Raw genomic sequence first — 14153 nt, 5'->3', positions numbered from 1 at the left:
ATCCTAGGTTCTCATTACTTCTCAGGGTTGGCTCCTCACCTGTGGAATAGGGATGGAATCCCTACAAATGGCTTGTTTAGAGTCTTAAACCTACAAAGTGCTGGGGCTGCACCTGGTTTGCCAGGTTACACATAGTATGTGTTCAGCAAATCTGGATAGGGTCTTTATCATGGATTTAATTTTGCAGTTCACTCACTCTTTCCAAATTTCTGTATATGATAATATCGACTGTTGATTGACATTATTCTAATTATCAATATCAACCAGTTCCATTCAGGACAGGTTTTCTAGCTGAAAAGAAACACTGGTTTGATGCAACAAACTAAAGTTACTGAAAATTGAAATTTATGGTAATGTAGCATTGATTTTCACTTACGCCAATATTATCTGGTATTTCATTCTATCTTCTTGCTTTGCTAATTGCAGCTGTTGCTGATAATAATAATGATGATAATAATAATACCAACACTATTATTGAATACTTGCTATATTGCTCTAAACATGTCATTCATTCATTCAACAAATTTTTATTGATCACATGTCGTGTTCAGTCACTATTTAGATATTAGGAACAGGACACTAAATAAAAACTAAACTTCTATTGCAGGGAGAGAGAATAAGCACATAGACATATCAAAAGAAGGATGAACTTATAGTTTTCTTAGTTGACAATAGTCAATTTTCAGCAGTTTCATGTTATTTGGCATAATAATTTCAGATAGCGATGAGAGCATGTGGTTTCTTGTCTCAGAATCCCTGGGAGGTGGACTGTGTACATTTTGGAGATGAGGAAACCAAGGATCAGAATGTTTACAAAAACTGTCAAAGATCACAGTGCCAGGAAGTGGTGAAGTTGAGACTGGAACCAGAGCAAGTCTGAATCTAGAGTCAGGAGTCACCCACTGCTACTTGAACAAGAGGGTTGCATCCTTAGGGAAGCCACAAATGCTGGCAAACTCCAGACACACACTGGGCAGGGGGGCACCATTGGCAGATGGAAATTCCTTGTTAATTAACAATTCCTTTCCCAAACACAGTGACATGATGGCCTTGAGCAGGCCATGGAGAAAATGAGGCACTTGCAGTCTGGTTGGGATGAATGGGGCAAATACACGTAAGGAAAAGGGTCAGCTGTGGGGCAGAGTGGGCTCTTCAAAGACTGTGCTGCTTGCCTTCTACTTGCTTTATTCATCCTGGGAGTGCTTGTCCTGTGCTTCAGCAACTCTTCATTGAATGTCACTAAATTATAGAAGTAAATATAATACAAGTGTTTTTTTTTTTTTTTAACTTTTCATGTAAATAGTTTGTAGAAAGGATGAGACTCTTGCCACCTTAACTAGCTCAAAGTGAGTAGGGTAGGTTAGAATGGGGAGAGGTGGGGTGGAAAGGGGGTGATTGAGAGGTGATAGGATAGATGAGTTGAGGAAGGGTGGCTAGGTGGGGGTTTTGGAATGGGAAACGCTGAGTAGGGGTGGGGAGGGATAGGGCGGGCTGGGTAAGGTGGAGGGGGCTGGGAGGAAAGGATGAGATGCCATCTTTCTCTCCAAAGGGTTTTAAGTGAGTCGTCTTTTCTCACCTTGACCATTGGGATAAACTAGAATCAAAATTGCTGGGAGAAATATCAATCACCTCAGATATGCAGATGACACCACCCTTATGGCAGAAAGTGAAGAAGAACTAAAGAGCCTTTTGATGAAAGTGAAAGAGGAGAGTGAAAAAGTTGGCTTAAAGCTCAACATTCAGAAAACAAAGATCATGGCATCCGGTCCCATCACTTCATGGCAAATAGATGGAGAAACAGTGGAAACAGTAGCAGACTCTTTTTTTTGGCTCCAAAATCACTGCAGATGGTGACTGCAGCCATGAAATTAAAAGACGCTTACTCCTTGGAAGAAAAGTTACAACCAACCTAGACAGCATATTAAAAGCAGAGACATTACTTTGCCAACAAAGGTCCATCTAGTCAAGGCTATGGTTTTTCCAGTAGTCATGTATGGATGTGAGAGTTGGACTATAAGGAAAGCTGAGTGTCGAATAATTGATGCTTTTGAACTGTGGTGTTGGAGAAGACTCTTGAGAGTCCCTTGGACTGCAAGGAGACCCAACCAGTCCATCCTAAAGGAAATCAGTCCTGAATGTTCGTTGGAAGGACTGATTTTGAAGCTGAAACTCTAATACTTTGGCCACCTGATGCGAAGAACTGACTCATTTGAAAAAACCCTGATGCTGGGCAAGATTGAAGGTGAGAGAAGGGGACAACAGAGAATGAGATGGTTGGATGGTATCACTGACTCGATGGACATGAGTTTGAGTAAACTTCGTAAGTTTGTGATGGAGAGGGAGGCCTGGCGTGTTGCAGCCCATGGGGTCGCAAAGACTCAGACACGACTGAGCTACTGAACTGAACTGAACTGAGTCTGATTCTTGGTGTTTTTTTCCCCCAACTGGAAAATATGACATTATTCTACTTCCTCATTTCTACTTTCATTTCAGACAGTGGTCAACACGTTGTCAGGATGACCTTATCACCGTAATTTTCTGACAAGATGCTTAGGAGATCAGCTTCAAGATAAGTAGCTGTCTCTCCCAGTGAGGGCATAGTGCCCAAGAGCATGTAAACCTCCAACCATGGGACCTGTTCCTGGGAACCTGGGTGGAGAGATCTTTCTACTGACAGTCTGCTGGGTGGGAGTGTCAGTGTCCGCTGGACTTGCATGGCATGGGCTTGGACAGCCAGTTGGCTGCACACATGAGCCAGGATCTCATGGGATGTGGGGCTAGGAAGGGTGAGTGGCTAGAATAAGTTCAGATGTCACTGAAACACAGAGAAAGGGGTTAGACACAATGTCTAAGAGTTTAATGCTGAACTAGTTGAGGACTTGGCAGAGCCTCACTTTCCAAGCCTCGAGTTTTTTTTTTTTTTTTTTTGTTACTTATTTACTTCTTTAGCAACTAGCTCTGTCTCCTAGCGAAACGTTTGTTTAGTAAAGACATATCACTCTTTGAAGGGAAGACAGAGAAAACAGGAAAATTGTCAATTACCATAATCTCCTCCCATGGAGAGAATTCTGCTGCAGTTGGCTGGGGCGAGGCCTGGGTGATTCCCAGGGTGGCCTGATAATATCTCTGGATGACAGCAATAGGAACGGAAGATCTTTTTCTCTTCTTTACCATATTACACCACCTGGAAAGGACTCTTCACCTAACCCGGGCTCCACTGTACTCTGGATTTCTTGAAGAATCTAGCAAGCTGGAATACAGGGGCCCCACAGATATGTTCTGACCTGGGACAGGGTCCCCAGAGATTTAATGACACATACACATATCATCTCATTTTCTAGAGTGGTTCTCAAACTCAAACATACATCAAAATTACCTGGAAAGTTTTGTTACAACAGATGGTGGGACCTCACCCTCAGAGTTTCTGATGCAATAGGTCTGGGGTAGGGGCTGAAAATGTGTATTTCTACCAAGTTTTCAGAGGCGGATGCTGAGGCTGCCAACTCAGGTACCACATTTTGAGAAGCAACATTCCAGAGTTCTATTTTTCACTTCTGAACCATTTGCAACTACCATATATGAAACCACAGCTTTGAAAATAGGTCTATTTATTTTTTTTCCAGTGTTTCCACTCATCCAACAATTACAAAAATGGAGAGCATTCTCGAGTTCATGGTTTAGAATGGTTTAAATAGAATCCATAAGATGAATGTGTGGCATTCATTCCATACTCTCCTTAAGGACCATCTGGTATAGTGTATATTTATAATCCTCATGCCAGAAGCACGTTTGTGTAAGAATGTACCCCCCTGATTGCTCCTTTTCTGTCTCTTTCTCTGAGTTCACTTACCCCCAAGTATATCATTCCATAAGGAACTTTTTGCTCTTGCAGAGAGACACTAGTGTTGGAGGTTCTGGAGTCAGATTTGGCTTCTATTAGGCTGAGTAACTTTCCAGCTTGTGATCTTGTGCAAATAGCTTATGTTCTCTGTGTCTCAGTTTCTCTGTCTTTAAAATGGGAATCATCATGGTGCCTCTTTCATAGGACTGAGAAGAAATTGCGTTGATATCTGGAAAGCACTTAACGTGTTGTCTTGTACACGGAAGGGCTTAAGGCATGTGAATATCATACTGATATTTTCATTTTTATTATATCCCCTCTTTGTTGGTAATCTCACTGCCTTAAATAACACTTCTAGGTGTATAAGCCACAAATCTGTATCTGTACCTCTGGATCTTCTCTTAGGTACAGCCCTGTATTTTTAGCAACTGATGGACCTGTGTCTTCTTGCTCAGTAAGTTGCCAAGTCCTAAGCAACCTATCTCTGACTCTCTGTTCTGTTTATGTCTCTCCATTCTCATCTCTATTACCATAGTTGGGTCCAGCTCACAACTCCCTGAATGTTTGTCACAACTACAACCCACGCATTCTCTCAAAGTAGGAACCAGGGAGTCAGTCTAATATCATCTCTCTTCCCTGTACAGGTACCAATGCTGTGGTACCAATGCTTATCCTTTGGAAGCCTCCCTAGTAATTTCTCTCCTTTTTTCTAGTCTCTCTTGCCTTCAGTTTTATTTGTATTTGCTAATCCATTAATGTGCCTAAAACATATTACTTCCTATTAAGTTTCATTGTCTTACCCACTACCTGCAGAATACAATGAAAAAAAATTTAACTTAATATTCAATGTTCTATTTGAGCTGCCCCAGCATACCTTTCCAAATATATTTCTTATACTCCCCATTATGCTTCCTTTGCACAACCACACCAACCTACACACTGCTCCATTCTCCTGGTCCACTGTGACACCTTGAAGTGGAATATTCAGCCATAAGAAGTATTCATTTTTAGCCTGAGCTATAAGACCACTTTGTCTGAATTGCTTTGTAGGCTTTTACCTTATGCACATTGTATTAGACTTTTAAAGACACAGGCCATATTTCATCTATTCAAATATCATCTATATATAAAACACTTCTTTTTTTTATAACCACTAAAAAAGTCACTGTCAATATATGACGCAATGCTTTCACATCACTTAGATTCAATTTACATATATTGAAAAAGCTATTTGGATATTTTGCAGACACAGATTTATATCATTGTAATACTTGTACATTTGTTAGAAGGAAAATATAAGTAATATGAAAAAAGATGTTCCTAGAAATTTCTTCTAATTCAGAGTCTGAATAAGGTGAATCATTTTTTTTTGACTCCAAGTCTTGTTGTCTATGTTTTTCTAAATTTTATTGTCCTTTAGGTTATTTCAAGAGCATTAGAAGGCAATAAAATTAGAATCAGGAAAAGAATAGAAAACAAGTTTGAAACTGAAAAGGTAGTTTTTTAAAAGGCACTAAAACTGATAAACTACTTCCTAGATTGGTCAAGGAAAGAGAGAGAAAATTCAGTTTACCAATAACAGGAAGGAAGAAGGGAACATTACTATAGATACTACAGACACTGCCACGATAGGAAGGGAATATTATGGACAATTTATGTCGACAAATTGAATAACTTAGATAAAATGGTACAACTGCCAAAGTGGCTTAAGGGAAAAATAGATAAACATAATAGGTCTGTATCTATTAAAGAAATTAAATACATGGTAAAAGCAATAAGCAAATCTTTCCATAGAGAAAACTCCAGGGACACATGATTCCATTGGTAAATTCTACCAAACATTAATGTTTAAACAATAAATATAGTTTATTGTTATCTTTTTGATACATTGTACATATATGATACATATATGATACATTGGAGGGGTTATCTAAGGCTTGTAAGGTTGGTTCAACATTTAAAAAAATCCATGTAATTACACATATCAGCAGACTGAAAAAGAAAAAGAAATATGAAAATCTCAATAGAGGAAGAAAAGCCTTTGATGAAATTTAAGACACATTTGTGATAAAAACTCTCAGCACACTACCAATAGAAGGAAACTTCCTTAATCTGATAAGACATCCACAAAAACCCGATAGCCCATACCACAATTAGTGATGAAAAATTAAATATTTTCCCTCTAATATCAGGAACAAGACAGGAATATCTACTTTCACAACTCATATAACATTGTACTAGAGATTTTAGTAAGATAATAAAAAAGGAAAAGGAAAAATCATACAAATTAGGAAGAAATAAAGCTGCCTTTATTTGCAGATTATATAATCATTCATAAAAATTCCTGAAGACTCTATACATAGAAGCTACTAGAACTAATAAATGAGTTTAGCAAATTTGCAGAATACAATTGATATAAATATCAGTTGTATCCTGTATTTTTACATACTAACAAGAATTAGTTGAAAACTGAAATTTAAAAAGAACCATTTACAATAGCACAAGACATGAAATAGTGTTAAATTAGGAAAATATGTTAGATTTATATGCAAAAACTTTTAAACATTGATGAGAGAAATTTTAAAAGATCTAAATAAGAGGAGAAATGTACTGGGTTCATGGTTTGGAAGACAGAATGCTTAAAATACCACATCTTTATATGTAGTCGCTTGATATATTTTAATACAATTCTAATCAAAGTCTCATTAAGCTTTTTGTAGAGAGCAACAAGCTGATTCTTCAGTATATATAGGATAATCAAAGACCTAGAATAGTCAAAACAATTTTGAAAAAGCCATACAAAGAGAACTTGCACAAATTTGCAGTAACCAATATAGCACAATGTTAGCATAAGGACACAAGGACAGACATGTAGAGTTCAGAAACATATGCACACATATGGTCAATTTGTTTTTGACAAAGGTGTCAAGGTAACTCAATGGAGAAAGGATGGTCTTTTCAATAATGCTGCTGAGACAACTGCATATCTACATGCAAAAACCAAGAACAACACAAACAACAATGGCCTTCTATCACCACTTACAACAAACTCCCTCACACATATACAAAAATTAACTTGGAAACACAAAAGGTGAAATGCCTTGTAGTCCTAAATCCAAATGCTAAAACCACATAACTTCTGGAATGAAACAGTTGAAATAGTCTTTGTAATCTTGGATTAGGGAAAGACTTCTTAGAACATGAAAAACACAAATCACAAAAGAAAAAGGATAAATTTGCTTCATCAAATTAAAAATTTTCTCTTTGAAAAACATAGTTAAAAGAATGAAAGACAAACCACTGACTGGGCAAAAATATTTACAAAACATGTATCTGGTAAAGATGTGTATCTGCAACACAGGAAGAAGTTTTGCAACAAACCAGTTTTTAAAAATGAGCAGGTGATGTGACTAGCACTTCACCAAAGAAGAAATATGGAAGACAAATAAACACATGGAAAGATGGTCAACATTGTTAGTCATTGGTAGTGGTGGTTTAGTCGCTAAGTTGTGTCCAACTTCTGAGACCAGGCCTGATGGACTGTGGCCTGCCAGACTTCTTTATCCATGGGATTCTCCAGGCAGGAATACCTGGGGTGGATAGCTATTTTCTGCTCCAGGGGATCTTCTCCATCCAGGAATTGAACCCAGGTCTCCTGCATTGCAGGCTGATTGTTTACCCACTGAGCAATGAGGGAATTAGCGAAATGCAAATTGGGGCTTCCCCAGTGGCTCAACACTAAAGAATCCACCAGCAATGCAGGATCTGCCAGAGATGCACGTTCGATGCCTGGGTCAGGAAGATCCCCTGGAGGAGGGCATGGCAACCCACTCCAGAATTCTTGCCTGGAGAATCCTGTGGACAGAGGAGCCTAGCGGGCTGTAGTCCATAGGGTCACAAAGAGTTGGACACAACTGAATTGACTTAACATGCACACAAATGCAAGTTAAAAATGTGTTGAGTTACCACTACACACCTACTGAAATACCAAACAACTCAAAACAAAACAAAGCACCCTGACAATACCAAGGGCTGGCTACGATACGGAGGAGCAGCTGTAACTTTCAACAGGGCTGCTGGGCATGCAAAGTATTGTTACTTTGGGAAAAAGTATGGCAACTTCTTATACAGTTAGTCACTTACCATATGACCCCGCAATCCCACTTTTTATTTTAAAGAGAAGTGAAAGCATATCCATGTAACACACAAAACCCTGTATGAAGGTTTATAACAACTTTATTTGCAATTGTCTCAAATTGGGAAAAGCTCAAATATCTATCTACTGGATAATGGGCAGACCAAATTGTATGTCAACATAATGGAATGAAAGTGAAAGTCGCTCAGTCATGTCCCACGATACAGTCCATGGAATTCTCTAGGCCAGAATACTGGAGTGGGTGGCTTTTCGCTTCTCCAGGGGATCTTCCCAACCCAGGGTTAGAACCGAGGTATCTCACATAATGGAATACTACTGAGTGATAAAGAGGAACAAAATCTTAAAAAATTTTATAGTCAGCATGCTGTACATTGTATCCCCAGAACTTAGTTACAGCTACAAGTTTGTATCTTTTGACTGCTTTCACCTATTTCCCTCAACCTCTCCCCTCACTTCTGGCCACCACCAATCTGTTCCCTGTTTTTATGAGTTTAATTTTTTAGATATTACAAATAAGTAATATTATAGAATATTTGTCTTTCTCTGTCTGACTTATTCAGTTAGCATGATGCCCTCAAGATCCATCCATGTTGTCATAAATGGCAGGATTTCCTTTTTTTTATGGCTGAATAATGTTTGATTGGATATATGTCCCCTGTTTTTTTAATCCATTCATTTATTGATGGACATTTAGGTTGTTTCCAAGTCTTGGCTGTTGTAAATAATGCTACAGTGAATAAGGGGGTACAGATGGCTCTTTGAGATAGTTATTTTATTGTCTTTGGATATATACTCATAAGTGGAATTATTGAATCACATAGTAGTTCTCACAGTCATGTCCATTGAGTCAATGATGCCATCCAATCATCTCATCAGACTCCGGGAGATAGTGGAGAACAGGTAAGCCTGATGTGCTGCAGTCAACGTGGTCTCAAAGAGTCAGACACGACTGAGCAACTGAACAATAACAACATGCTAGTCTATTTTTAATTTTTTGAGGAATCGCCACACTGGTTTCCATAGTGACTGAACTAATTTACATTTCCAGCAACAGTGCACGAGGATTCCCTTTGTCCACATTCTCAAAAACTCTTACCTTTTCTGTTTCTGGTAAGAGCCACTCTAACAGGTTGGCACCTGATATCTTACTATGGTTTTGATTTGCGCTGCTGTAATGATTAGTACTGTTGATCACCTTTTGATGTCCCTATTGGCCACTTGTATGTCTTCTTTGAAAAATGTCCATTCAGTTCCTCTGTCCATTTTTTAATCGTATTGGGTTTTTCTTTGGCTATTGAGTTGTGTGAGTGCTTTATATATTTTAGATACTAACCTTTTATCAGATAGATGATTTGCAAATACTTTCTCCGATTCTGTATTCTGCTTTTTCATTTCGTTGATGGTTTCTTTTGCTGTGCAGAAGCTTTTTAGTTTGAGGAAGTCCCACTTGTTTACTTTTGCTTTTGTTACCTTTTATTTTGGTGTCAAACCCAAAAAATCATTGACAAGACCTATGTCAAGGAGCTTATCCTCTGTTTTTTTTCTTTTAGAAAATTCAGGTCTTACGCTCAAATCTTCAATCCATTTGAGTTTATTTTTGTGTATTGTGTGAGATGGTCCAATTTCTTTTACATGTGACTGTCCAGTTTTCCCAACACCATTTATTGAATATGTTTTCCTTATTGTATATTCTTGGCTCGTTTGTTGTAAATCAGTTGACTATATATGAATGGGTTCATTTCTATGCTATCCATTCTATTTTTATGACTATGGCTTAGAAGTCAGGAAACATTGTTTCCAGCTTTGTTCTTTCTTAAGATTGCTCTGGAAACTCTGGGTGTGTCATGGTTCCATACAAAGTTTAAGATTGTCTGTTCTTTTTCTGTGAGAAATGCTCCTGGAATTTTGATAGAAATTGCATTGAATCTGTATAATGCTTTCGATAGTACAGATATTTTAATAGTATTAATTCCTTCAGTCCATGAGCATGGAATATCTTCTTTTATTTGTGTCTTTGATTACTTTCATCAGTGTCTTACAGTTTTCAGTGTACAGATCTTGCACCTTCTTGGTTAAATTTATTCATACCTATTTTATTCTTTTTGATGCAATTGTAAATGGGATTGTTTTCTTAATTTCTTTCTGATAGTTCGTTGTGCTTTTTGTGTATTGATTTTGTTTCCTGCAGCTTTACTGAATCTGTTTATCAGTTCTAACAGTTGTTTTTTCTTTTTTTTGGTGGAGTCTTTAGAGTTTTCTATACATAATATGTATGTATTTAGAGTTTTCTATACATAATATGTATGTATATTTCGGACATATACATAATATGTCACTTGCAAATAGAGACAGTTTTAGTTCTTCCTTTCCAATCCAATTCGGATGCTTTTTATATCCTTTTCTTGCCTAATTGCTCTGGTTACAGCTTCCAGTACTCCGTGGTATAAAAGTAGTGAGAATGGGCATCCTTGTCTTGTTCCTGATCTTGGAGCTTCAGGCTTTTGCAATTAAGTATGATGTTAGCTGTGGGCTTGTTACATATGTCTTTTATTATGTTGAGGTATTTTAATTTTTTTGGTGAGAATTTGTTGAGGGTTTTTGTCATAATTGGATACTGAATATTGTCAAGGTTTTTTCTATGTCTACTGATATGAACATTACAATTTTTATCATTCTTTTTCTTAATGTGTATCACATTGATTGATTTGCAGATGTTGCTGCTGCTAAGTCGCCTCAATCGTGTCCGACTCTGTGCGACCCCATAGACGGCAGCCCACAGGCTCCCCCGTCCCTGGGATTCTCCAGGCAAGAACACTGGAGTGGGTTGCCATTTCCTTCTCCAATGCCTGAAAGTGAAAAGTGAAAGTGAAGCCACTCAGTCGTGTCCGACTCTGATCGACCCCATGGACTGCAGCCCACCAGGCTCTTCCGTCCATGGGATTTTCCAGGCAAGAGTACTGGAGTGGGGTGCCATTGCCGTTGAACCATCCTTATATCTCTAGAGTAACTCCAACTTGATCATGGTGTATATCCTTCTTTTAATGGTTGTTGAATTTAGTTTGCTAATATCATGTTGAGGATTTTTGCATCTATGTTCATCAGGGGTACTGGCCTAGGCTTGCTTTTCTTATGTTGTCCTGGTCTGGTTTTGGTGTCTGGATAATGCTAGCCTCATAAGATGAGTTTGAAACTTTCCCCTCCTCTCCTGATTTTTTGGAAAACTTTGAAAAGAATTAGTTTTAATTCTTCTTTAAATATTTTAAAGCTGATTCATTACATCTAAGAGTTGAAATGTGGTATTTTAAAATATTTAACAATGTTGAGTTTATGGGTAGGAGTTTACACTGCTTCTATACACTCCAATGAAGCCATTTGATCCTGGGATTTTCTATATTACAAGTTTTTGTTTTTTTAATTTTTATTGGAGTGTAGTTGCTTTGTTGTGTTAGTTTCTGCTGTACAGCAAAGTGAATCAGCTATATGTATCCATATATCCCCTCTTTTTCAGATTTTCTTCCCATTTAGGTCACCACAGAGCACTGAGTACGGTCCCCTGTGCTAGACAGTAGATTCTCATTAGTTACCTATTTCATACACAGTAGTGTATCTATGTCAATCCCAATCTCCCAATTCATTTCATCTTTCTTCCCCCTTTGGTGTGTTGGGAAGTTTTAAATTACTGATTCTATATTACTAATGGTCTGATCAAGAAAATCTTCTTACATGCAATAATAGAGATAAATCTCAAAAGCACTGTGCTGAGTGAAAGAAGTCAGACACAAAAGGCTACATGCTGTATGATTGATTTATATGATAATCTGGAAAAGGTGAAGTTAAAAGCAGAGTTCAGCTCCCTAGTTGCCAAGGTCTGGAGGAGGGAGAAAAGGAATGACCACAGAAGGGACATATGGACCCCTTTCAGGGATAATGAAAATAGTCTCTCTCTTGATTTTATTATGGTTACGTAAGTGTACATACTTTTCAAAATCCATAAAACTGAACATCTAAAAGAGTGAATTTTACCTTATGTAAATTTTATTTCAAGAGATCTGTCTTTCCACTATTGTCTTAAAATTTTTTTTGTCTTGAAATTGTTTTTTTTTTTCAAACTAATGATACTTATTCTGCAAATTATGATGCGTATATGCAGGAAATGGTAACTACATCATAAATGCTGCCTGGCCCACAGAAGTTTTGGAAACATTAAAATATGAAAAAAATATGCCTTTTAGAATCAATGCATTGGGATTCCTTCTCTTCCCTAGGGAAGGGAACACTTGAAGCTTCTAAGACCCTTCATGGCATCTTTGGAGACTGGCTTTTCCTTACACTTCACAATCTTTGGTTAATAATTATTGAGTCATTTAATGCTTTTTACATTAGAGAGGCTTCTTAAACCTGAACTAATAGGTAGGGAATTTTGTGCCTTTGGAGACAAAGAGAATGCACAAATAATAATCAGGCATAAGATTTTCATGAAATAGCTCTATTCTGTGGATCAAAATGTATTCTTTTTTCTGAGTATAAAAATAACACCCCAAATTAATGTATGTCTATTGGTACAACATTGGAATGCATAGAAGCAGTATAACCTCCTACCCATACACCCAACACCGTTAAATATTTTAAAATACCACATTTCAACTCTCAGATGCACTCTTTTCACATATTAACATCTCTGAAATCTGGATACATTTATACTGAGTCATATCTTAACCTCTTTCAGTTCAGTGGACTGAAGTTGTATCAGTTCAGTTCAGTTGCTCAATCGTGTCTGACTCTTTGCAATCCCATGGACAGCAGCATGCGAGGCCTCCCTGTCCATCAGCAACTCCCGGAGTTTATTCAAATTCATGTCCATTGAATCAGTGATGCCATCCAACCATCTCATCCTCTGTCGTCCCTTTCTCCTCCCACCTTCAATCTTTCCCAGCATCATGGTCTTTTCCAATGAGTCTGTTCTTCGCATCAGGTGGCCAAAATAGTGGAGTTTCAGCTTCAGCATCAGTCCTTCCAATGAATATTCAGGACTGATTTCCTTTAGGATGGACTGGTTGGATCTCTTTGCTGTCCAAGGGACTCTCAAGAGTCTTCTCCAATACCACAGTTCAAAAGCATCAATTCTTTGACACTCAGCTTTCTTTATAGTCTAAATCTCACATCCATACACGACTACTGGAAAAACCATAGCCTTGACTAGAGGGACCTTTGTTGGCAGATTAATGCCTCTGCTTTTTAATATGCTGTCTAGGTTGGTAATAACTTTTCTTCCAAGGAGTGTTTTTTAATTTCATGGCTGTAATCACCATCTGCAGTGATTTTGGAGCCCTCCAAAATAAAATCTGTCACTGTTTCCATTGTCTCTCCATCTATTTGCCACGAAGTGATGGGACCAGATGCCATGATCTTAGTTTTCTGAATGTTGAGTTTTAAACCAACATTTTCACTCTCCTCTTTCACTTTCATCAAGAGGCTCTTTAGTTCTTCACTTTCTGCCATAAGGGTAGTGTCATCTGCATATCTGAGGTTATTGATATTTCTCCTGTGAATCTTGATTTAAGCTTGTGCTTCATCCAGTCCAGCATTTCTCATGATGCACCCTGCATATAAGTTAAATAAGCAGAGTGACAATATACAGCCTTGATGTACTCCTTTCCCTATTTGGAACCAGTCTGTTGTTCCATGTCCAGTTCTAATTGTTGCTTCCTGACCTGCATACAGATTTCTCAAGAGGCAGATCATGTGGTCTGGTATTCCCATCGTTTTCAGAATTTTCCAAAGTTTGTTGCGATCCACACAGTCAAAGGCTTCACACAGTCAAAGGCTTTGGCATAGTCAATGAAGCAGAAATAGATGTTTCTCTGGAACCCTCTTGTTTTATGATCCAGCAAATGTTGGCAGTTTGATCTCTGGTTCCTCTGCCTTTTCTAAATCTAGCTTAAACATCTGGAAGCTCACCGTTCACATATTGTTGAAGCTGGCTTGGAGAATTTTGAGTAGTATTTTACTAGCGTGTGAGACGAGTGCAGTTGTGTGGTAGATTGAACATTCTTTGGCATTGCCTTTCTTTGGGATTGGAATGAAAACTGAGCTTTTCCAGTCCTGTGGCCACTGCCGAGTTTTCCAAATTTGCTGGCATATTGAGTGCAGCACTTT

The 14153-nt window shown here is 38.0% G+C and overlaps 2 protein-coding genes across 2 annotated transcripts in view; both read left to right on the top strand.

The window, feature by feature from the left end:
- LOC138988869 (SHC-transforming protein 3-like) overlaps window positions 1–14153 on the top strand; it is a 94233-nt gene that overhangs the window by 63631 nt on the left and 16449 nt on the right. The window lies entirely within an intron of this gene.
- SHC3 (SHC adaptor protein 3) overlaps window positions 8851–14153 on the top strand; it is a 119980-nt gene continuing 114677 nt past the window's right edge. The window contains exon 1 of the mRNA XM_070374921.1: window positions 8851–8897. Within this exon, the coding sequence (XP_070231022.1) occupies window positions 8851–8897 (47 nt within the window). The remainder of the gene's footprint in view (window positions 8898–14153) is intronic.

The sequence above is a fragment of the Bos mutus genome, chromosome 8, assembly GCF_027580195.1.
Source record: "Bos mutus isolate GX-2022 chromosome 8, NWIPB_WYAK_1.1, whole genome shotgun sequence".
Taxonomy (NCBI): domain Eukaryota; kingdom Metazoa; phylum Chordata; class Mammalia; order Artiodactyla; family Bovidae; genus Bos; species Bos mutus.
The sequence above is the reverse complement of the archived record's forward strand: the minus strand, read 5'-3'. Positions and strand labels throughout refer to the sequence as shown.